This window comes from Ustilaginoidea virens, chromosome 4, assembly GCF_000687475.1.
Source record: "Ustilaginoidea virens chromosome 4, complete sequence".
NCBI classification, from domain to species: Eukaryota; Fungi; Ascomycota; class Sordariomycetes; order Hypocreales; family Clavicipitaceae; genus Ustilaginoidea; species Ustilaginoidea virens.
In genome coordinates, this window is record NC_057319.1 from 1,222,770 (window position 1) to 1,244,375 (window position 21,606).

Consider the following 21,606-nt stretch of genomic DNA (forward strand, 5'->3'; position numbering starts at 1 on the left):
GGGATTGGTTTCGTCGTCTGATCGCTGCATGGGGACGGCCGGGGAGGGTTTTCCGAGCGGACGGCGACGGGGGTTCGGACGCTTCCTACAGTGCGCGGAGCACCCTCGCGGGGGGGGGGGACAGTGCGCCAAAGTAGTCGGTACCCGGCACATCGACGAGGCGCATGCTCGATTGCGGGGTATGGGGTACGCAGGGGGGGCTCCCCGTCGTATGATGAATATGATTCCGGGTGAGACAGGACGCCTTGCTGGCGTGGCTCCCCGTACTTACATAGCTAGGTAGGTAGAGCCAGCTCCTGGCGCTAACCCGTCGCCTCGGCTAGCTAATTCGCATTTGCGCCTTTTCTGCGCGCCGTCGTCGCGCCCGCAGGATTCTATTTCCTTGCCAGTGATTAATTTCTTTTTTTTTTTTTTTTTAATCGCAGGACACCAGACGCAGGCTGCACGGACCGGAGCTGCCTGCACCGCATTGTTCCCCAGGTCTGGCAGGCAGGTGCGCGGCAATCCCCCGTGCCTCGTGCCTGCTAAATATGGGGGACAACAACCCCGCTTTGCCCAGAGAACCTGTAACTTGCTTTGCTGGGCAAAGGGGCCGATATCGCTCGGCAACCTGCCCCTCTGCAGGTTCGCGCTGCTCCGGAGCCCGCGCAAACGCGCGTCAACTGCCTGCCAGCTTGACTCATCGAGCCGCCAACTCGCCAGCTGCCGCAATGACGTACCGAGTAAACCAGCCTCGCAAGGCTCACACCAAGTTGTTGAACCCCTTTTTTTTTTTTTTTCTTAGCCCTGCCACCGCTTTCGCTCCACCCAGGAACGGCTCAAGCGTGAACCAGACCCCTGGCTTCCAAACCAGGGCAGCCGGAACCACATGATGCATGCTACCTAATGTACCTAATGTACCCAGCCAGGTCGGATTCATCCACGCAATGCAACATTGCATGCCTTCATTAATCCCCGTCCCGGCATCCTGTCCGCCGCTGCGCTCCCGCGACGTCAACAGGCCAAGTTGCTGAGCCTGCGCACGTGGACACAGGCGACATGAGTCATCCAAAGTATACAATTGTGCAAAGCCCGGAAAAAAAAAGAAGAAGAAAACAACATATATAAAAAAAAAAAAAAAAAAAAAAAAAAAAAAAAACAGAGAGAAAACAGAAACATCAGCTCCCGCATTGTACGCTTGTTGCATCCTTGGAGAATCGACTCTTCCCAACAACAAAAAACTCTTTTCATGCAAATGCGACGTCTTGACCGTGAAGAAACAGCCCCCCCTCACTTGCTCCCCCCTGGAAGACTCGTTCTGATATCGCAGCGTTAAACACCCCCGCAATCACCTGCTCCCCATTTTGGAAAACTCGTTCTGATATCGCAGCTTGAAGCCGTTGCAGAGAGCACGCATGTCCGGGTACTGGTACCCCTTTAGCTCGTAGCCCTGCGGGATGGCGCGCACGGGCAGTCCTATCACCCGGGCCGCTCGACTCGCCTTGAAGCAGAGCCAAAAGTATCCCGGGTGCTTCTGGTCGATGCAAAAGGCGTAGGCCGACCGATTCGGGTTGGCGTCAATGTACGTCGTGAGCCATTTCTCTGCAAACGCGGTTAGAAGCAGTATCACGCAGAGCTGGAAGGGGGACTCCCATCGCCCGTGCCGTTCAAGGCAAGCCAAGGGCAAGCAAAAACCACTCTCAAATAAATGCAACGACGCACCTGTTTCGGATCGCGACCGGCTCTGGTACTTGTCGTGGCGCATCAGCTCCTCCACCTTGCGCGCCATGGCCTTGACGTGGTCCACAATCAACTCGTCCAGGTCGCTGTACGTGTACTTGCCCCCGATGCGCAGCAGCTTGCCCACCGAAAACTCCGTCTCCTTCTGCATCTCGAGCACGTCGACGTGCTGGTACACATTGTCGGCCACCTTCCACGTAATCGCCAGGTGGTCGTTACCCTTGGACGACGGCCGGATAATCACCTCGCCGGGCGGCTGCGACCCCAGGTACTCCTCCGCCTGGATCGAGTTGAAGGGCTTGAAGTTGGGGTGCTTGACCACCCGCTGCGTCCTGCCCGTCGTCTGGTCCTTCTCGCGAAGCTCCTCCTTGTCAGCGGCCTCGAGGCTGTAGTCCCAGCCGTCGCGTCCGTAGTTGACGGGCCGCTTGAAAGGTATCCGCAGGGCCTCCTCCCTCATCGACAGCTTGGCCATAAAGTCCTTGTACTGCAGCTCGAGGATCTTGGCCTGCACCGTCTGCCCCGTGCTCAGCACGTCCTTGACGGAGGCCCTGCTCGTGACCTCGTGCGCCTCGACCCTGCCTTCGATGCCGCAGTCCAGCTTGGCCACGGCAAAGTTGTCCCGCACCATGCGCACGTTGACCGGCACAATCATTCCTTCGCAGAGCGACGACTTTGTCTCGCCCGTGAACATGGTGAAAATGTCCGACGGGCTCAACGGCGCAAAGCTCCGGCGCAGCTCCTCGTAGGGAGCCTGCAGTTCTGCGCTGATGGCCTCGAGCGTGGCGCGCTTGCGCTGGCTAAAGTTGGTCAGCAACTGGTCGGCGTACTCGTCCAGGACGAGCTCGTTGACGCGCTCCTGCTCGTCTTGCTTGAAGAGTTTTCGGACGATTGCGCCGGGCCCGTTCTCGTCGGTCTCGGCCTTGACGTCTTCCTCGTCCAGCTCCAGGGCGTCGGCGGCCATTTTGCGGCCCAGCTCGTAGTCCTCGGGGTGCACGCGAGTGTTGTCGAGCGGGTCCGACGAGGGATTGGTGGCGTCGTAGTCAATGTACAGGAAACTGGCGCAGTTGTTCCAGACGCGGGGCCCGACGACGGGAAGCTTCCCGCTGTCAGGGTCGCCCACCAGCTCATCCCTGGTGTTGACCGAGCCGCCGTTGGCGTTGATGGCCTTGATGACGCTCGTGGCCTTTCGAGGACCTAGACCAGCAACGTATGGGAGTAGGTTGGCCGTATACGCGTCGGTCATCGCATCGTTAATGTTCAGACCCACCATGTTGACTGTGTCGACCATGGCGGACTCGAGATACTTCGTCAGCTTGTCTTGCGGCAAGAGGTGTTGGCACGGGTGGAACGAGATGGATGATATGTCCCTGCCCAGGGCGGCGTACTCCTTCATCGGGTTCTGCATGTAGCGGGCCAAGCCGATGCAGTATCTGCTAACGGGGTTCAGCGACGGATGCTCAGCCGTGGCGCGAGGGCTGTCCTTGTACAGGCGCGCAACCTCGTCATCCACAATGACCACCTCGAGAGGCTCTGTCCTGTAGTCGTTGGTCTCGGCGTCGTCAAACTCGGCGCCGCGGAGATCCTTGTCACTGACCAAGGCTTCCAGATCTCGCACCAGCTTGTGCGTTTCGGCGCTCCACCCGCTCACGGCGATGACGTCGGGTCGGCGTCGCCGGACGAGCTCTGCAAATCCCTCTCTCTGGGCTTCGTCTCGCAACAGGTTGTCGAACTTGCCCTGTTCGAGCACTCGACCATCTTCCTCGACCCACGTCCAGCAGACCGGCTCCCGGGCGGGATCGCCCATGCCGTTTGACAGAGCCAAGACTCGGGGCGTTGTGCCGAGAATCATGCCCTTGGGTTTGTAGGGAGCCTGGTCCAGCTTGCGGTAGAACTCTTGCCGGCACATTTTCAACACCTCGTCCTGGCAAAAGGTCCGAATGACCTCCTTGACGTTCTTGACAATTACCTTTTCCAGCTTCGGGTAAGCCAGATCCAGCACCTTCTTGCGCTCTTCTCGCCACTGCTCGGCGCGATCGCTAAAGTTCTCCGACTCGAACTCCTGGTACAATTGTCGCCGAAAGTCGTACCGAGGAGGCATGCCCAGCTTGATGTCCACCAGGCCCTCCTCTTCCGCACGCATCATCTTGAGGAACAGCTCCGGTTGATGAACTAAATCGGCAATGGCCTGGTTCTGAAGATACTTGATCTCGTAATATGGATGCGACTCGTCAATCTTGCGGAGGCCCTTTTCAGTCCGCCGGCAGCTAAGCTCCGCGGCTTGGTAGTATGAGCTCCGGAAATACTTGCGCATGCGAGGACTCGCAAACAGCTCTTCCGAGTACAGTTGTCGAGAAGCAGAGATGACTTGGTCGCCAGTGTTGAAGCTGTCGTCGATTAAGCTATCCGCCAGGTCCATGGGATATTGCAGGTCGTCATCCGGTGTAATCTTCTTGCCCTGCCGCAGCGCGTTCTTGGCCAGCTGGTCGGCCGAGATGCCGTATGCTTTGACGAAATGGCACGCCTTGCCATTCCGGACCCTGTCGAGCAGAGAAGACTTGGATCCTGGCCGCTTCATCTGTGACGTGTTGCCAGACATGGAAGCCAGGTCCTTCAGCTTGGCACCATACTGAAACTGAATATAGTCTTGCAAATCTTGCAGTTCCTCCATCGTCGTGGCTTCGGGTATCATTTCCTCGACAATCGCGTCCTCCACCTCGACGGCTTTTAGGTTGTCAAAAGTTTTCTCCAGGGAATTTCTCTTGTCCACAAAAGAACGAAACTTGATGTCCAGTTCCAGAATCCTCCACAGATCGTCCTGGTTGAGGAGTTTATCTGATTGAATGGTATAGTCCGGGCCGTCGGGGTCGTCGCGAGTCGACTTGCGGACCTTCTTGGAGTGCAGCAGATAGTCTTTGCGATGTTGAAAAACATACGGGACTTCGACCTCGTCCACAATGAAAAACTCCAAGACCTTGCTGACAGCCTTGCCAAAAGGGGCCTGCAGTTCTTGAGCCAACCCCTTCTTGGGCCATAGCTGGTTGGTGATCCATTTAGCCTCCTCCTTGAACTGCTCGGCGGTGAGTTGCAGGTTTTTGAAAGCCTTGCGCTCCAGCTGAAATCTTTCCGGCTCGTCCGTGAACCGGATTTCGTTATCCTCGTCGGTGAGCAGTTTTTCCTTGAGCTGGGACGGTTCAAACACATCCTTGAGCTCGATGCCTTGCTCCTCGCGCTCGCGGTCCTCTTCGTCGTCTTCCATTTGCAGAGCCCAGTCGTAGTCCTCGCCGTTGCCGAATATCGCCTCCATGTCATCCAAGGCATCCTTGTCCAGGCCTGTAGTGTCGACCACGGCGCCAACGCCGCGATCCCGGGGTCGTGCCACCTCCAAGTCTTCCAAACGTCGGGTCCGTTCCTCATCGTCTTCGGGAAAGTCTTCTTCGATGAAGTCGTCGAACTCATCTGCTTGCGCACGAAGGTTTGGTCGTCCGTACGGCCGGTGCTCTGCAGCATATTCGTCTTCATCAGAGAATATCTCGTCGAGACCACGGCGTTCGGTAGGCGCGTCGTCTTCGTCACGGTGACCGCGTTTGAGTCGCTTGAACTTGGACTTGAGGGGCAATATCAATCAGCAACGGCAAGCATGACTGGGAAGACGGCAACAAGAAAAGCTTACCTGACTCTCTTGTTTCGGGCGCTCTCCGAATTGCTCTCCAATAAGTTCCAAATCGTCTTCGTCCAGACGCTCCTCTTGTTCTCGATCGCGATGCTCGCGCTTTCTCTTTACAGGACGTGCTTCTGTATCGAATTCGCCTTCTCCCTCTTCTTCTTCTTCCTCCTCCTCCTCCTCTTCTTCTTCTTCATCTTCATCAACAATGAAACCCTCACGAATCTGCAATGCGACAGAAGAAAAGTAAGTTGGCGTTCTTTTTTTTAACATGGAGCGAATAGGATCACCTACTTTTCGGGCTTCCTCCTCATCATCGTCGTCTTCCTCCTCCTCACTCGAGTCATCGATATGGGCGCCGTTTCGTTTCACGCGCCCTTGTACAGCTTCCTCGCCGTAGGATTCGTCATCCTCCTCGTCATCCAACTCGGCCTCGGCCGAGATGAGATCGCGCATATTCTTACTCATGGCGGCAAGTTGCTTGACGTTTGATGGAGCAAAACGCGGCCTAACCACCGCTGCCGATTGAAGCGCCACGAGCAGTGTCACGCAATCCCGTCTCTGATAAAGGGGCGCAAAACTGACAGAAGATGGATAAGCTTGGCCACCTTGAGGCTTGCCAAGGAGACGGAAGAGGTGGTGCTGTGAATTCCTTATTCCTCGGTGCCTGCGATTTTTTGGAGCTGATTGGTAGCTCTAGCCTCGTCGCGTGTTTGCAGGGGGGTGTGCGGAGTTAACATGTTCCGGCCCAGGGACTCTTACATAATCCAAAGGCAAGCCTCGTCGTCCCCACCCCCCCCCTCCCAAGGCCCTATCGGAGCAAAAGCTGCCTCAATTTCGAAACCCGCAGCGACAGATGAATCTGGTCTTGATGATGGTTTGGTGGAATTGGAATATCATAGTCCCCCCAGGTTTTCAAGGCCACTCCCTGCCAACATGCGTCTTCTTGAATGCTTCATGTCGTGTCGGAAGGCGCCTTCCTTCCATCGCCCATCCTCTGTTCCCACTGGCACCCCATCCTCAAATTCGGTGCAGTCGCGACCAGACACCATAGGACAGCTCCCAGCCCCAGCAGCGGTCTGGTAGAATTCGACGACAGACGCTCCCTGCTCACCTGCTCACTTGCTCAAGATGCCAATCCAACTTGCACATCAGCCCCCTTCGCCCCCTTGGCTTGCCAGTGTGTCCCGGCCGTAGTCCCTCCCTCATAATAGTCTGCAGTGGAGCAACTCGTCGAACCAAGAAAGCGCCCGACGGCAAAATACACCACCTCGGGAAAGCCCGTTTCCCACCATCCTCCGCCGCTGGCGCCAAATGCACCGGCTCATGTCGACAATGACTTCGGCGAGGCGGTTTGCCCCCTTGAAGGCCGGAGCTGCGGCGTCCACGGCCCCCAGACTGCAGGGCATCGTGTTTGACATGGACGGCACGTTGTGGTAAGCAACAGCAGCGCGCACCCCGCCCACGCACCAGCTCCTGATTTCCCTTTGCGATGCTCGGGGAAATCGCTCGGTTGAGCGAGCCATAGACCGACCCCCCCCCCCCCCCCCCCTTCTGCACGTCTGACGCGGCGCAGCGAGCCCCAAAACCACATGTTTGTCGACATGCGCGCGGCCCTCGGCATACCCAAGAGCGTCGACATCCTCGGCCACATCGAGTCGCTCCCCGCGACCGAGCAGGCCGCCGCAAGGGAGACCGTCCGCTCCATCGAGCGCCGGGCCATGGTGTCGCAGACCCCGCAGCCGGGGCTCGCCGCCCTGATGGACTACCTCAACTCGCGGACGATCCGCAAGGCCATTTGCACGCGCAACTTCGACGTCCCCGTGCGGCACCTGCTCGACAAGTTCCTGGCCGGGTCGGCGTTCCACCCCGTCGTCACGAGGGAGTTTACGCCGCCGAAGCCCGATCCCGCTGGAATACTGCACATCGCCGAGCAGTGGGGGTTGAGCAACGCAAGCGGGCTGATCATGGTGGGGGATTCCATCGACGACATGGCTGCCGGGAGGGGGGCCGGCGCGGCGACGGTCCTGCTGGTAAACGACGCGAATGGCTGGTTGGCGAGCCACGAGTATACCGACTTGGTGATTGAGCGGCTGGACGAGCTGGTTGGCATTCTGGACGAGGGATTCCGGGGGAGGGCTGTGGACAAGAGCGCGGCGTCGGCGGCCGAGACAGACTTGGCCTCGGAGACTACGAGTGCAGGGCTGTAGCTTGGGGCGCGCGGGAGCAACTCTGCGAACCAAACGTGTCGAGACGTCTCTCGACACGCCTACAAAGTCACGCGGAGACTACAGATGTGGTGTCTTGATGCGGACCTGCGGTCGGCGGAAGAATCCCCTCATTGTCCAGTTGTGCTATCCTACCCTCAATGCGACCAAAATAATTCAAGTAGAGAAAAAAGAAAAATCAAACCTAACTAGATATAAAGAGAACAAGAAAGATGAAAAAAAAAAAAAAAAAGACCACAAAACTCTTGTTTGCGTCCGAAAATCGAGTAATACCCACATGCAGTGGGTTGTGGGAGAAAAAGAAAACTAGATGCTAACCACTTGCGCTGGTTTATGAGCGTAGATGAAAGGAAGCAAGGTGACATTGACTGTATTGCTGGTGTTTCATTTTTCTCGTCTTTTGATTTGGGCCTCGCGGCCTGGGAGGTGGTCGTGGGAGGGGGACAAGTCGACTGGTGAACGTATTCTCGAGGGAAAATCAATGCGCCGAGTGATGCTACGCTGTTTGGCTCCCAGAGTTTTCTACAGCGTCCAGAAATGTAATGGATATTAAAAAAAAAAAAAAAGAAAGAAAAAAAGAAAAGAAAAGGCACGCTTGACCCCTCGTCATGCGGCTTGGTTGGTGTTTCTTCTTCACATGTTGCATCTATAACCCATAACTGGGGCTCGGGTTGGCAGGCAGACCAAAGTTGGCTTGCCGGCGGTTTTCCCTGCGAAAGTCGTCTGGCGTCTGTCGCCGTGCTAGCGGTGGTGGCAATGAGTTGTTCCCCTGAGGACCAAGTCGAACCGGAAGGCTAAAGGTTACGGCACTCGCGCTGGCCGGTCCTTGTCCCGACGATTCGGTGTAGTATGAAGCTTGCGGTATCGAGTTTGTTGTCGCCATTCTAGAGCCCATTCCAGGATGATGAATTGCCACAGCGGGGCGTCCGATACCGTTCCCGTTCCGGCTTGGAGACCGATTGTGATGATCGCGGGGTGAGGTAATGCCAGCACCGGCGATGATAATCTCACCAGATGTCGGCGTGTGAACAGTGCGATCTTCAACAGACTGAGCCGAGCACGTTGGCGCATCGCTTAATCGAAGAAGGTCCTGCGTCGCCGGAGACAGCTGAGAAGCGAGGTGTGACTTGCGATTGTCCTTTTCCATCAAACCTACAGCCCACTCTCTCAAATCAACTGGGGTTCGTTTGGCGGCTTGAACAAACGGCTCGCGGTCCTGGCAAAAAGAAGGAAATGAAGAAGAAGAAGAAAAAGAAAGTCAGCCAAAATGTGTCGTGACGGGGAAAAAAAAAACAAGGAAAAAAAAAAAAAGAAGAGCAAGGCTTCAACCTACAAAGAGCTCTTGTGGTGTAGGGCGTTGGTCTGGTTGCTTGTACAAGCACTTTTGAATCATGTCTTCCAAAATGCTGGGGAAGGCGTCGCTCTTGGGGAGTCTTGGAGCAGGCTCGTGCACAATTTGTTGCAGGAGGTCCAGAATGCCCGCTGGAGCACAGTCTTCGTCAGAGAACTGTTCGCTGGAGCTGAACGGGAACTTGCCAATGGCTAGCTCCATGATTGTCAAGCCAAAACTCCACACATCGGATTTGACAGTGTATTTCTCGCCCTGAATGCGCTCGGGGGCCATGTATGTGGAAGTGCCAACAAACGTGTCTGCAATCGAGTTGATCAGCTCGCCAGACACGCCAAAATCGCAGAGCTTGATGGATCCTCGGGAGTTGACGAGGATATTCGAAGGTTTGATGTCTCGATGCATGATGTGGTGTTTCGAGTAAAGATACGTCAAGCCCCCAAGTGTGGCTTCGGCGATTTTCCCGAGGACGTCGACTCGTACAGGACCAAAGACTCTCGAAACGCGGTCCAGTGATCTGCAGAAGCCGAGCATACGTCATCAGAGGTGCTTCCTCGTTGTCACCAGGGGACCGCATCTCTTACCCGACATCCATATACTCCATGCACATAATCACGTCGTTATTGCCGTTGAGAAAAGCACCGTAAAAGTTGACAATGTAGTCGGAGTGGCATCCGTGCATAATCTGAAGCTCCCGAACGATGCGCTTTCGCATTTCCTTTTTGGCTTCGACGTGGATGATCTTGCATGTACAATTAGCCAACTGGCACTTTACACAACGGATATATATATATATATAGAGAGAGAGAGAGAGAGAGAGAGAGAGAGAGAGAAAGAGAGAGAAAGAGAGAGACGGCTTGCAAGCAGCGGGCTTTGTGGTCGACTACTAACCTTGCGGGCCATGATGGTACCGGTGCTGAGATGCTTGACTTTGCTAACTGTACCTCCATTTCCAGAGCCGAGCTCCTTCAAAATCTGGAGATCTTCCGGCCCGAGATCCAGCTTGTACTCGATGCCGATTTCCAGCTGCTCATCCTTACTGTCATCCTTGCCGCCGTCAGCGCCGACCCAGCTCTCCGCAGTTGGTGGGGGGCGGGGGGCCGCAGGTGTCAGGGCGAGACCTTTGACATTCTTGCGCTTCATCGAGCGCGGCGCGAATGGATCAGCCATGGTGTCGAAAATGGCCTCGAGGGGGGAAAAGGGGGGAGGGGAGGGGGCGTGGGAGATCAAAGCAAGGTCTCGGGAGGATCTGAGTTTCTGCTTTGTCCCCGGGGCAGAGGAGGGAGGGAAAGGGGAAAGAAATGACGAGACGTTCGTTGCTGAACTTGTTCGACGGTGCTCAGGCAAGCTACATGTGCCTATGTATGTACCAGCCCGCTGGCAATGCCGCGTCCCCCTGGCGTCGTCTTGTCTGTTTGTTGATGCCGAAACGCGCCCAAACGTGGGTGAAAGGCGTGATGGGTGTGCAGTACTATTTGGCTTCCGGGCGGTCTTTGGACTGGAGAAACCCGACAAGGCGATTGCGTCGGTTTGTTTCTAGCTGGGGGGAACAAGGCATGAGGAGAAAGGCGCGGCAAGAAGTTTAGCCCAACCTGGGTCCAGGATTTGGGTACCTAATGTAGGAGGTAATTGGCGGTGCGGTAGCGAGTACAACATGTGCGTGAGCTCAAGGCTGCCTGGGGCCCTTCTGAGAAACCTGAACAGACAGAACCATTGATCCCCTGGACGCACCCCGGGACGGACGCACCCTGGGGGGCCCAACGTCTCGATTAGGCCTGGCGGCTGGGAAGAACTCAATGCAATGCGGCCAGAGGCGGGGGAAAATGACATGGCCACATATCTTACATAAGGTACACCTACCTTGTGTATGTACGAGCATGTATTTATGTTGCAAGCCAGGAATCAATCCCTGGCATTTTCAACGAGACTTGGCTGACCAGAGCAGCCGCCATTGCAACCCAGAGCAAACCGGACTCTTTGGGCGCAGATGGAAACGCGGAACTGCATACCACGTACTCCGTAAGGTAGGTTACATGTACCTACATAACTCGGCCATGGATGGTACAAGTCCGATCGCTGGAGGGAAATTGATGATTGACAGTTTGCCAGACGCTCCCTACGTGGAATTCTGCACGTCACCACCATCTTTGACCCGAGTGTTGTCCCGAGTGTTGTCCCGGCAAGAAAAAAGCAGATCTGCTGTTCAAAGCTTTCCAGGCTCAAAAAAAGTCTTTTTCCGACGACTGACCGCAGGACATGCGGGAACCTTGGGTACCATTGAACCTACCTGCAACCTCTTTGGGTTTATTAGGGATGGAAACTCAAGCTTTTGGCCCGAGGATATGAGTGAGGAGGGTAACAATCCAACGTATGCCAGCTCGCCTTTGGCGAGTCACGCCGATTTTCAATGAAGCCTTTGAACCACGGCATGACATTTTTCTCCCTCCACGCAGACAGAGTACACGAGCGTCGATGGTTGCACCGCGACGCGACGTTGGTCAACCAGTTCGTCTGTGGTCCCAAGGACCAGTGGTGACATTCTATTTCATAAACGACGGGCGTGTCTCCTGGATGGAAGATGGGATGTCCTTGTGTGTTTGTAGCTATATTTCACGCCAGGCCCCTCTGACAAATGTTGTGCTGTGATTTATTGCGTTGGTCAAAAACCCAGCCAGCTGTCGATTCAGCCGTCTTTCACATCCTTGCCATTCCCGGATGTGCCCAGCAGAGAGGATCGGCAGTTTCTTATTGATGAGGAAGCTGAAAAGAACGAGACGAGTACGCAGCTACGGACATGGAGGAGGTAGCTTGAGGTACATGACGGGATCCTAGATTTGCGCTCGCCTTGCCCCTACGAGCCGGGGCTGCTAATGCGAGTTTATACTGTGATAATAAATCCTTGGGCAGCCCGCTTTCAGGGATCCGGGCAATAATAAATTGCGGACAACTGCCGCATGCAAGTGCCCAAGCCTTGAGAACTTTTGAAACCACAACCCAACGTCGTGTCGTACGCGTACCTGACCCGACCGATCAAGGCACGTTGAGCAAGTGGTGAGATGACAAGGTACCGCAAGATTTCCGTAAATCTGGCCCGTGGAGGAAGGAAGAAAACGGGCACAAAGAAGGAAAAGAAGGAAAAGAAGGGAAAGAAGGGAAAAGAGAGCCAAGGGAGGGCTGAAAGGAGAGAAAGAAACTTGGCCCAACAGGACCCCAGGAGCAAAGTGGTGAGCAAGCCTCCCAAACATTGATACAGGGGACAGTGACATACATGCATGACATGACATTGGCATTATCCACGCACGGATTGCGCTTGTCCAGAGCTCGGGAATCTAGCGCAACGCACCCAGACCCGATTACAACTCCGTGCGTGAACTGCCTCCCCCGCAGGCATGACATGGCATGACATGACACGACGGCCACTGCCCGTCTGCGACAAATCGAGATTTCCTGCTTGGTTGATCTTGCAACATTGAAGTCTTCAGTCCGCTTCACTTTCGCACTTCTGCCCCTGCGCGTCGGCCAGTACAGCTAACCCTGGCAGAGAGAGAACTGCTTGACTGACTGCTTCATCCCAAGCATAGCTAGCAGTTGTCAACCATGCTTCAGCTTCCTCATCCCGCACCTTGAAACCTCGCCCCCCCCCCCCCCCCCCCCCCCACAGACTGCACCCAGCCTGCACCCAGCCACTACAAGCGTCAACCGTGGCTCCGCTTGCCACGCAGTAGAAAACCGCGGCCTGCCAACGTCAACATGGCAGCAGAAACCCTGCAGACGTCCGAGTCGCCCAAAGACGCCGCCGGGGCTTGCGAGGCGGACGATGCACGCAGCGGCCCCAGCGAAGCCGGCCCCGGCCCCGGCCCCGGCCCCGGCCCGTCTCGCGCCCTGGGGCTCGACCAAACGCGCGACATCACCGAGGCCGAGCACCAGCTCGGCTTCTGGGAGGCCATCAAGCTGTACCCGCAGGCCACCTTCTGGGCCATGTTCTTCTGCATCGCCGTCGTCATGGCCGGCTTCGACGCCCAGATCATCACGTCCTTTTACGCCCTGCCGGCCTTCCAGGCCAAGTATGGCGACTGGCTCGGCCATCATTACGAAGTTGCCGCGCCTTGGCAGACCGGCCTGGGCATGGGCAACCCCATCGGCCAGGTGCTCGGCGCCCTGGCCAGCAGCTATCCACTGCATTACCTGGGCCGCCGACGGACTCTCGGGCTGTGCTGCGCGTGGTCCATCTGCTTCGTCTTCGTCCAGTTCTTCGCCACCTCCATCGAGATGCTGTGCGTGGGCGAGATCCTGGGCGGTCTCGCCTACGGCTTCTACGTCGTCATAGCCCCGACCTACGCGTCGGAGGTCTGTCCCCTCATCTTGAGAGGATTCCTGACCACCTGCGTCAATCTCGCCTTCGTCATAGGCCAGTTTATTGCGCAGGGGTGTGCGGCCGGCGTGGAGACCCGGTTGGACGAGTGGGCGTACAGGATTCCATTTGTCCGTTTGTTTCGTTTCGCCTTTGCCTTTGTTTTTTTTCTCCACAAGGGTCCCCGGCTGTTGACTTTCCACCAGACCCTCTCTTGACAATATGAAGGCTTACGTCTACGTATGATAACCACAGGCAATTCAATGGGTCTGGCCAGTGGTCCTGCTGGCTGGACTCCCGTTTGCCCCCGAGAGCCCCTACTGGCTTGTCCGCCGGGGGAAACGGGACGACGCCCGCAAGGCCTTGCTGCAGCTCACGTCCAAGGAAAACCGCCCCGACGTCGACAAGATCCTCCTCGGCATCGAGCAGACCGACCTGCTCGAGCGCGAGTATGCCACCGAAACCACCTACCGGGACTGCTTCCAGGGCGTCAGCCTGGTCCGCACCGAGATTTCCGTCATGGTGTACCTCATCCAAGTCATCGCGGGCAATCCCCTCATCGGCTACGCAAACTACTTTTTCGAGCGGGCCGGGCTGCAGCCTTCTGATGCGTTTAGCAGTACGTTTTCCCGTTTCCCATTGTCCTGACCCAAGCGTGCCTTTGCTCAACCTGCCAAAGTGGGAGTCGGAAACACGGCCCTCGGGTTCACCGGAACGGTCTTGTCCTGGCCTTTGATGAACTACGTACGTGTGTTTTCTTTTTTTTTTTTTTTTTGGTCTTTCTTTGCTATTACTTTCCCTCCCCTGCAATCAGAGTTCGGAGCATTTACAGCGGCAGTTCAACCTGGGCCGTCGCACAATCTACACCGCGGGCATGGTGGCCATGACGGCGCTCCTCTTCGCCATCGGCTTCCTCAGCATACCCAGCGACAGCAACGGCGCCGTCTGGGCCATGGCATCCCTCATGGACGTCTGGACCTTCGTGTACCAAATGACCGTGGGGCCCATCTGCTTCGTCGTCATCTCCGAGATTTCCGCCACGCGGCTGCGTGAGCGCACCATTGCGGTCGCCACGGCCGTGCAGGCCGCCGCGAGCATCGTCTTCACCGTCGCCATGCCCTACATGCTCAATTCCAACGAGGCCAACTGGGGCGGCAAGGCGGGCTTTCTGTTTGGCGCCATCAGCGCCGTGTGCTTGGTGTGGTGCTACTATCGATTGCCCGAGAGCCGGGGCCGGACGTACGAGGAGCTGGACATTTTGTTCGAGAGACGCGTTCCCGCAAGGAGGTTTGGAGAATATGATTTGCTGGCTGAGGCCCAAGCCCACCCATGAGCGTATTGGAGATGCTTAGAGTTTTTTTTTAGTTTTTTTTAATAGGCAGGGTCACAGGTGAAACATGTTGGCGGTATTTCGTCAACCTTGATTTGCATCTGCTATTGCCACAAGTATGAAGTGTTCCTTTCCAGGCTGAAACTCCGTAACAGGCGGTCCCAGCTGGTTCCCGGTGCCAGTCAGGCTCGTTGGCTCTGCTGGATAAACGCAATATTGTTGCAGACTTTTCGCAAGCACGCTTGTGACGATATAGCTGCCTTGCATCGATGACGAACTGAATGTACCTAGTTTCAGGTTGATACTGATGGCATTGTTGCCTGGCACGTTTCACATCAAGACCGATGCGTGCTAAAGAAGTGCCAAGGTAGGCCTTGCTGATCCTTTCTTCCTCTCCAGCATCACCTAGGCGTACATACTACTGCTCCTTCTCCCAGAGTGTCATCACCAGTGGTCAGTAGTAAGTGATATTTCAGCGGCAGGCAGGGTCTATAACGGTACGAAAGGGATATCAGTATCTCTTGCACAGGTGGCCAGTAGGGCCATCCCCTTTGATCGCTACATACATGTGGTAAGGTAGGTATATATCTACAAAAGCTAGGAAACATACATCATCAGCCCTCATTGCCCATGACATGGAGAAGAAGCCCATCGTTCCACAGGTAGTCAGGCATAAAAATATACAGGGAAACAAAGGGAGCAAAGTAAAAGACGCAGTATTACCATACAGCCATCCCACCTTTAGGATAGTATCTCTCGGCATGTCAAAATGAAAAGCAATCATAAAACGGGTATGGTAATCACTGCGTCAATTCCTACTGCCACGTCGGTGTCGTTTTCTCACGCGTTTCGCCGCCTTGACCGATTTCCAGTACTCAACCACTGCATCAGGGGCAGTCTCTTGGAGGACTGCTTGCGGCACCCACGTTGCATCTTCGGGTCCATAACCTACCCATTCAACGAGAAGGCTCTTCCCGTTCCTGCTGTGCTTTCGAATGGCGTGGATGTCGAATAGGTCGGGGTCTTTTTCATTCGTAGGCCGTCCGCCTATGGTCTTCCAGTAGCCCAGTAGGGCCTCTGGCGCGTCTTGGTGCAAGATGGCTTCTTTTTCCCACGTGCACTCGCCGTTTTCCCATTCGACCTGGATCTCGATGGAGTTGCCAGCCCAGCGGTGATCAGAAAGTCGATTGAAGGGGTATTCGACTTGCTGTGCTGGGATGTCATCGTTGGCGCCTGGTGAAGCAGCCGGGGAGAGGGACGGCTCGATGACTATGTTTAGTCTGGGCCGTGAATTTGCGGACGAATTCTGTGCCAGTTGACTTGGAGAGCTCGCTGACGCCTGCGCTGGAGATTTGAAAGGCTGCGTCGTGGGAGGCTCACACGGCACTGAGTGTAGTTTGGGTTCAAGGGTGATTTGGACTGCAGCCATTATCTTTGAGCTTGGTTTGGGTCCAGATGGAGGGTGTGATGCATTCTGCTGTTTTTCTCGTCGAGCACATCGCACAGGTCAGCAGTCAACAGTCGATAGAGAACTTTATGCCGTCGAGATGCAGGGATCTTACGTGTCTCTCAGCCTTGGTCTTTTGGGGCAGCTTTCGTCGGAGCTGCTTGGCGAGCCTCACTCTGGAACCCGGAGTCGATGACGCCTCTGGTTGCTCGGACGCCTCTCGGGGAGGAAAGACGGAAGCAATAAGTCGGTCCATTGCAGTTTCCAAGGCTCAGAGAGACCCCTTGCGCATGACATTCGAACCCTGCCTGTTCTTGAGGAATATTGAGCAGCGCATGGCCGCTTCCGCCAGGTGTGACCGAGCTCATTGCATCGAGGTGCACGTGACGGTACCCTGGCTCGGAACAGAAGGAGCGATCATGCAGAAAGTTCGCATCTCATTGGCCGTCACGGATTTCATCTTATGGTACGGTACGTAGACTGTCGAAAGAAGAAGTGCATTCGTCAACAAACGTGTTCATGTCATCTCGCATTGACTGGAACAAGAAACCGCTGTCACTGTATGTTAGCTCAGATTCACTGGAGGCTGCTCCCATCACCAACCGCGGGGATTAAGTCATATGAGGCATTGGTGAGGACTACGATATTTATGAGCTTTCGTCTCTCTAACTTTCGTTCACGTTAAGCTCGCCCTCGCCTAGTATCAGAATCTAGCGTGAACTCGCGACGATTTGACTAACCTTGTGATATATGGTGACGCAAGAAACGGAAAGCATGTCCGCACTGGAAAATTACGGCGGGTGGCAGAAGAGAACAGAGCAACAGTCCCTATCCAACCAAAAAATGAATTATCATATCCCTCCAAACTACACGGCAGCCAGAGGACATCATAATACATGTTGGTCTCTGGACAGGCGACTTTGAATACCAGGCCAACCATGTGTAGCACTATGACAACTCATACACCGGCTGCGTTATTTGCACAGGTTTGCCGGAAGTCTCGTGTATTTGCGGCGTATATGGCACACACTTGGGCTCATACATGCTGGCACCTGGCATCCCCTCTTTCTCCCTGAAGTATGTCTCTTGGCATGGCTCCTGGGTGGCTTGTTTCCCATGTTTGCGTTTGCACCACCAAATCAACAAGGCACCAAGGATGACGAGAACTGCAGCAGTGGCGCCAATGCTAATTCCTGCCTTGCCTCCTGTTGAAAGGCCCAGGTCTGATTTCGATTCAGCCCCTTGTCCCTGGGGTACGGAAGGGCCGCTATTGGACGCTGCGAGACTTGACCAGATAGGATCCCAAGACGCCACCCAGTCGTTGCCACTTCCTCGGATAGAGACGTCATCTGGCTGCATACTGACGACGTCGGCATTGGCCGGGATGTTCGGACCCGGAGCTTGACCCAGCCACCAAGTTTCTTTGTGCCAATTGCCAGCGAGGAATGCGTCCTGCAGGAAGGCTCGGCCGAGCACGTAGGAGCCAGTTCCTCCAGTGCTGCAGGGAAAATACGGAACTGGCTCGTCCACCAGTGGAGGTTCGAGGGTAAGGTTGAGATGTTGAAAAGGCACATGAACGGCCACTGATTTTGTGTTGTCACTGCCCATGAATGAGAAGCTGAGAACCGAGGCCGAGTTGACAATGTCTTTGTACCGCGGGTCCTTGGTGTTCCACAGGTACAAGCCCAAGGAGCCGTTGTACGTGACGGGCAGATGGGCCGAAATACCCTCGCAAGTCGTCCTGGGCAATGTCAGATAGGGGCTGCATCCGTCCAGGGTCACGGGTATCCCCGTCTTTGGCATTGATGAGTTTCCCTTTAGCAAGAGATTCGCCTTCTTATCGGAAAGGTCAAACGGCGATGGTCCCCTGACGACCTTGATGCTTATATCTGTGAGTAAGACTGGTGTTGATGGCTCACCCGCCAGAGTCAGCACGTCTCCGGTAAGGCGATTTCTGTCAAAGCCGCCAAAGCTGAGAGATCCCTGCATAGGGGATGCCGCGGACGCCGAGCCGATGTGCATACCGAACGAACTAGATGGCACTGCGCCATTTCGGTAAAGATACCAGGGAAAGATGGTCGCATTTATCAAGTCTCTGCCCGGCAAGCCGTACGACTGGTTATCAGCGCCAGCTCCTAGGGAGAGACAGCCGGCAAAAAGAGGAAACCACTGTCCGCCTGGATATGCCATCATCTGATCGTCAACCAGGGCAAGCGAGCAGTTCGGTACCGCTTCGCCGACCACATCGCAGGTATCGGAATAGGTGTCGAGGTTTTTACCCTTCATCTGCACTCCAGCCATTACGTCTTGGACGTCGGTCTTGAACTGTATCCCATTCAGCTGGTCAGCTACAGCCTTGTCCTTGAGGTACGTCCCGGAAGTACAGTGACCCGTTGAGGCATTCTTGGAGCAATAGCTCGACGTTGGCACAATGGTCTGCCATAGGCGGCCGGGAAAAAGCATAAGAGGCTGGGAGTCGCCTCCTATGGAAACCCGAACGGCGTTCCAAGGACCGTCAGGGCCCACTGGCTTGGTAGCCCAGGTCGCCGTCTTGGGTCGACCGTTGTCCGCCGAGGCAACCGAGATGCTGAGTCCCAGTACAAGCAATAAACATGTACGCATCGTCTTTTTCAATTCAACGTCTTGCCTCTGAAAGCAGACCGTTGGGGTGGGGGGTAGTCGTTGTTTGAAGTTTGTCATTTGTTTAAAGGAAGCTGGGGAGGCAGCCACGGACAGACAGACGGTAAGGCGACTCGCGAGATTTATGTTGGCCCAATCCCCCTTGAAACAGCCCGATCAGCGCTCAGCCAGTCTTGAGCAGCATTTTTTTAATCAATTTGCAGAACAAAATTACGATGGGGTTCGCTCTCGTTTCCTCAGGTCGTGTAGTTTGTGCGCAAACAGCCGGGCCTGGGAGACGGGTCAGTATAGAACCAACCCGTCTAAGCCCCTTTTATTGATCTGACATCTGACAATATTTTATTTAGTTTCAAATGAGTGAGAAGGGACGGATGTGGGGAGTGTGCGGGATCCCAAAGAACACCTTTCTCTGTTGTTTGCCATGAGCAAGGGATCGTATGCTGCCCGTGCGCGATGGCTTATGGATTATCTCCCTTTATATAAGCAAACGTTCTACACATTAATCAACCGGGTTGGTTCGTTCATCAATCGTTATCATAGCAGCGCAGCTCGCCGCGTTCCCGTGTAGAGTCAAGGATCTTTACACAACCTCGTTGTCCCTGCGCCGCTTGCTCTCTGGAAAGCTTGTCAACTCGCCGTTCGCGGATATACATTTACTTCCTTTCGTGTTTACCTTTTCTATGCAAGCACGACTACGGATGGTGAGCGCGGCATTTGTGTAGGAAAATCACTTGAGCTGCGTACATGATTCGCTGGGGCACCCCGTCGTCGAAGCGGTTCTGCCTGGCCGCCTCGTCGCTCATCACACTTGTGCTGCTGGGAGCGTTCTACTCCCGTCAAGCTCGAACCCATGCTCCAGCTTGGAATATAGTTTCGAAGGACCTCGACTGGTCCAAGTTTGCTTATGTGCAGTACGTCACGAACAGCGACTATCTGTGCAACTCGGTCATGTTGTTTGAAACTCTCGACCGTCTGGGCAGCAGGGCCGACCGCGTGATGCTGTACCCGGAGTCCTTTCCAAGCAGTGATGACGATGCACGACTCCTGATCAAGGCCCAGGTTGACTACAAGGTCCGCCTGCAGCCTGTGCAAATCCAACACAGGGCCGGCTCGGATGGTAAGCACTCGAGGCCCTCTGGTTTCCCCGGCGCAAACTGATACAAAGGAACATGCGCTCCTCTACTACCCAGCCACATGGGAAGACTCCTTCACAAAGCTTCTCGCCTTTAACCAGACAGACTACTCGCGCGTGCTGTCCCTGGATTCCGACGCCACTGTCCTCAAGGCCATGGATGAGCTGTTCCTCCTCCCACCCAGCCCAGTGGCCATGCCCCGTGCGTACTGGCTCTATCCCGACAAGCAGATGCTCACGTCTACAGTCATGCTCGTCCAGCCGAGCGTGTTTGAATTTGAGCGCGTCGCCGACGAGATTGCGCACGCGAGCGGCAGCACCTACGACATGGAGATTGCCAACAAGCTCTACGGAGATCAGGCCATGGTCCTGCCGCACAGACCTTATGTTCTGCTGACTGCCGAGTTTCGGTCGGCGAACCACTCCCGGTACCTCGGGCCGTCAGGGCGCCACGAGAAGTGGGATCCTGATGCGGTACTCGACGAGGCGAGATACCTGCACTTTTCGGACTGGCCCGTCCCGAAACCCTGGGTTGAGTCCCGGCAAGCGGACAAGGTGCGGGACGAGATGCAGCCACGGTGTTGGGTGAGGGACGGTGTGGAGGATTGCAGGGAAAGGGAGCTGTGGCACGGGTTCTATGCTGATTTTGCGGCAAGAAGAAGGGTAGGTTCTACGCTGGGGCTGTGACGTTATTGCTTATTCGCATCGACTGACCATGCTGTAGCGGGTTTGCAGGTAGACGCTTAGAAGGGTCAACGCATTATCACGGGGTTTCCAAATTGGCAAGGGCACTGGATGGCGGAGTGCTAGAATATATTGTGTAGGGGAGGGGAAAAGTTGGCCGGGAGAGAGTCGAGCCCCTGAACTTGATTGCGCTTGTCAGCATCCTCTTCCGATGTTAGGGAGATGCGGCATTGTTTGGACGAGCATGGGCTGCCTCTCGGAAGCGCCTTCGATTTGCAGTGCCGTGCCGCCGGTTGCCCGTACGCAAGCTATATAATGTAGCGCAGGTCAAGGCAGGCTGCTGCCTTGACAATATCAGCCATCCACGTTATTCTGCCTCACTCCTCCCTCGCGTACATATAGCCCGGAAGGGAGTTAGGCCAACACGACGAAGGAAACATCCACTGTTGCCGTGCCAGTCACAATTTATATAACACAGACGCTGGCATCGGACATGGACATTGTCTGTAATGGGAAGTGGTCCAGGCAGTAGAACCTAAAACGCCCACTTGCGGGAAATCCAACCTCGCCATTAGAAATATATGAATGAGTAAGCAAATAAATAAATGAGTGTGCAAGTATGTAGCTGGCAAGCGGGAAAAGCGAGCCAAAAAAAATGTTTGCATGGTCAGAACGTATCCTTGTAGACACAAATTTAAGGGTCGCGCCGGGGATTGAACCCGGGACCTCTCGCATATTTGCTTCGGGTTGACCCTAAGCGAGAATCATACCACTAGACCACGCGACCTCACGTGACTCACGCTGTTATCCTGCGTCCGATACAAGGTACTATACGACTGTTGCTCATTTGCAAATATTAGCAACGAGCAGCAGCAACTAAAGATGATAGACAGTTGACATTGATTCGAATCGAACTCCAGAAAGGTCTACCTGCGGCGTACTACCTCCTAAGTGGCTGTCAAATGGATGCACTGATTTCGGAGTAACTTTGTCCTGTTGGATAAGCATGCGCGTTAGCGTTGTCCGCAGCCATTTCAGGTTGCGTTTTGGGTCTAGTTCTGCAGCA

General features: G+C 55.2%; 7 protein-coding genes across 7 annotated transcripts; 3 read left to right on the top strand and 4 right to left on the bottom strand.

Annotated features, from left to right (window-relative positions):
• Positions 1-1,327: 1,327 nt before the first annotated feature.
• Positions 1,328-5,848, bottom strand: UV8b_04864 (uncharacterized protein; the record flags this gene model as incomplete). Its single annotated transcript, XM_043142362.1, has 4 exons — positions 1,328-1,581; positions 1,702-5,323; positions 5,390-5,605; positions 5,675-5,848. 4 exons carry the CDS (start codon positions 5,846-5,848, stop codon positions 1,328-1,330), a joined length of 4,266 nt encoding a protein of 1,421 aa, XP_042998296.1.
• Positions 5,849-6,694: 846 nt separating this feature from the next.
• Positions 6,695-7,590, top strand: UV8b_04865 (uncharacterized protein; the record flags this gene model as incomplete). The annotated part of the gene is made up of 2 exons (XM_043142363.1): positions 6,695-6,816; positions 6,957-7,590. 2 exons carry the CDS (start codon positions 6,695-6,697, stop codon positions 7,588-7,590), a joined length of 756 nt encoding a protein of 251 aa, XP_042998297.1.
• A 664-nt stretch (positions 7,591-8,254) lies between these two features.
• Positions 8,255-10,126, bottom strand: UV8b_04866 (uncharacterized protein; the record flags this gene model as incomplete). The annotated part of the gene is made up of 4 exons (XM_043142364.1): positions 8,255-8,824; positions 8,942-9,473; positions 9,541-9,698; positions 9,848-10,126. The coding sequence occupies 4 exons, from the start codon at positions 10,124-10,126 to the stop codon at positions 8,255-8,257; spliced, it is 1,539 nt and encodes a 512-aa protein (XP_042998298.1).
• A 2,580-nt stretch (positions 10,127-12,706) lies between these two features.
• Positions 12,707-14,640, top strand: UV8b_04867 (uncharacterized protein; the record flags this gene model as incomplete). The annotated part of the gene is made up of 4 exons (XM_043142365.1): positions 12,707-13,438; positions 13,563-13,926; positions 13,987-14,051; positions 14,146-14,640. The coding sequence occupies 4 exons, from the start codon at positions 12,707-12,709 to the stop codon at positions 14,638-14,640; spliced, it is 1,656 nt and encodes a 551-aa protein (XP_042998299.1).
• An 805-nt stretch (positions 14,641-15,445) lies between these two features.
• UV8b_04868 (uncharacterized protein) lies at positions 15,446-16,340 on the bottom strand (the record flags this gene model as incomplete). The annotated part of the gene is made up of 2 exons (XM_043142366.1): positions 15,446-16,114; positions 16,200-16,340. 2 exons carry the CDS (start codon positions 16,338-16,340, stop codon positions 15,446-15,448), a joined length of 810 nt encoding a protein of 269 aa, XP_042998300.1.
• Positions 16,341-17,032: 692 nt separating this feature from the next.
• On the bottom strand, positions 17,033-18,706 carry UV8b_04869 (uncharacterized protein; the record flags this gene model as incomplete). The annotated part of the gene is made up of 1 exon (XM_043142367.1): positions 17,033-18,706. The coding sequence occupies one exon, from the start codon at positions 18,704-18,706 to the stop codon at positions 17,033-17,035; it is 1,674 nt and encodes a 557-aa protein (XP_042998301.1).
• Positions 18,707-19,468: 762 nt separating this feature from the next.
• On the top strand, positions 19,469-20,595 carry UV8b_04870 (uncharacterized protein; the record flags this gene model as incomplete). The annotated part of the gene is made up of 3 exons (XM_043142368.1): positions 19,469-19,841; positions 19,915-20,519; positions 20,581-20,595. The coding sequence occupies 3 exons, from the start codon at positions 19,469-19,471 to the stop codon at positions 20,593-20,595; spliced, it is 993 nt and encodes a 330-aa protein (XP_042998302.1).
• Positions 20,596-21,606: the final 1,011 nt, after the last annotated feature.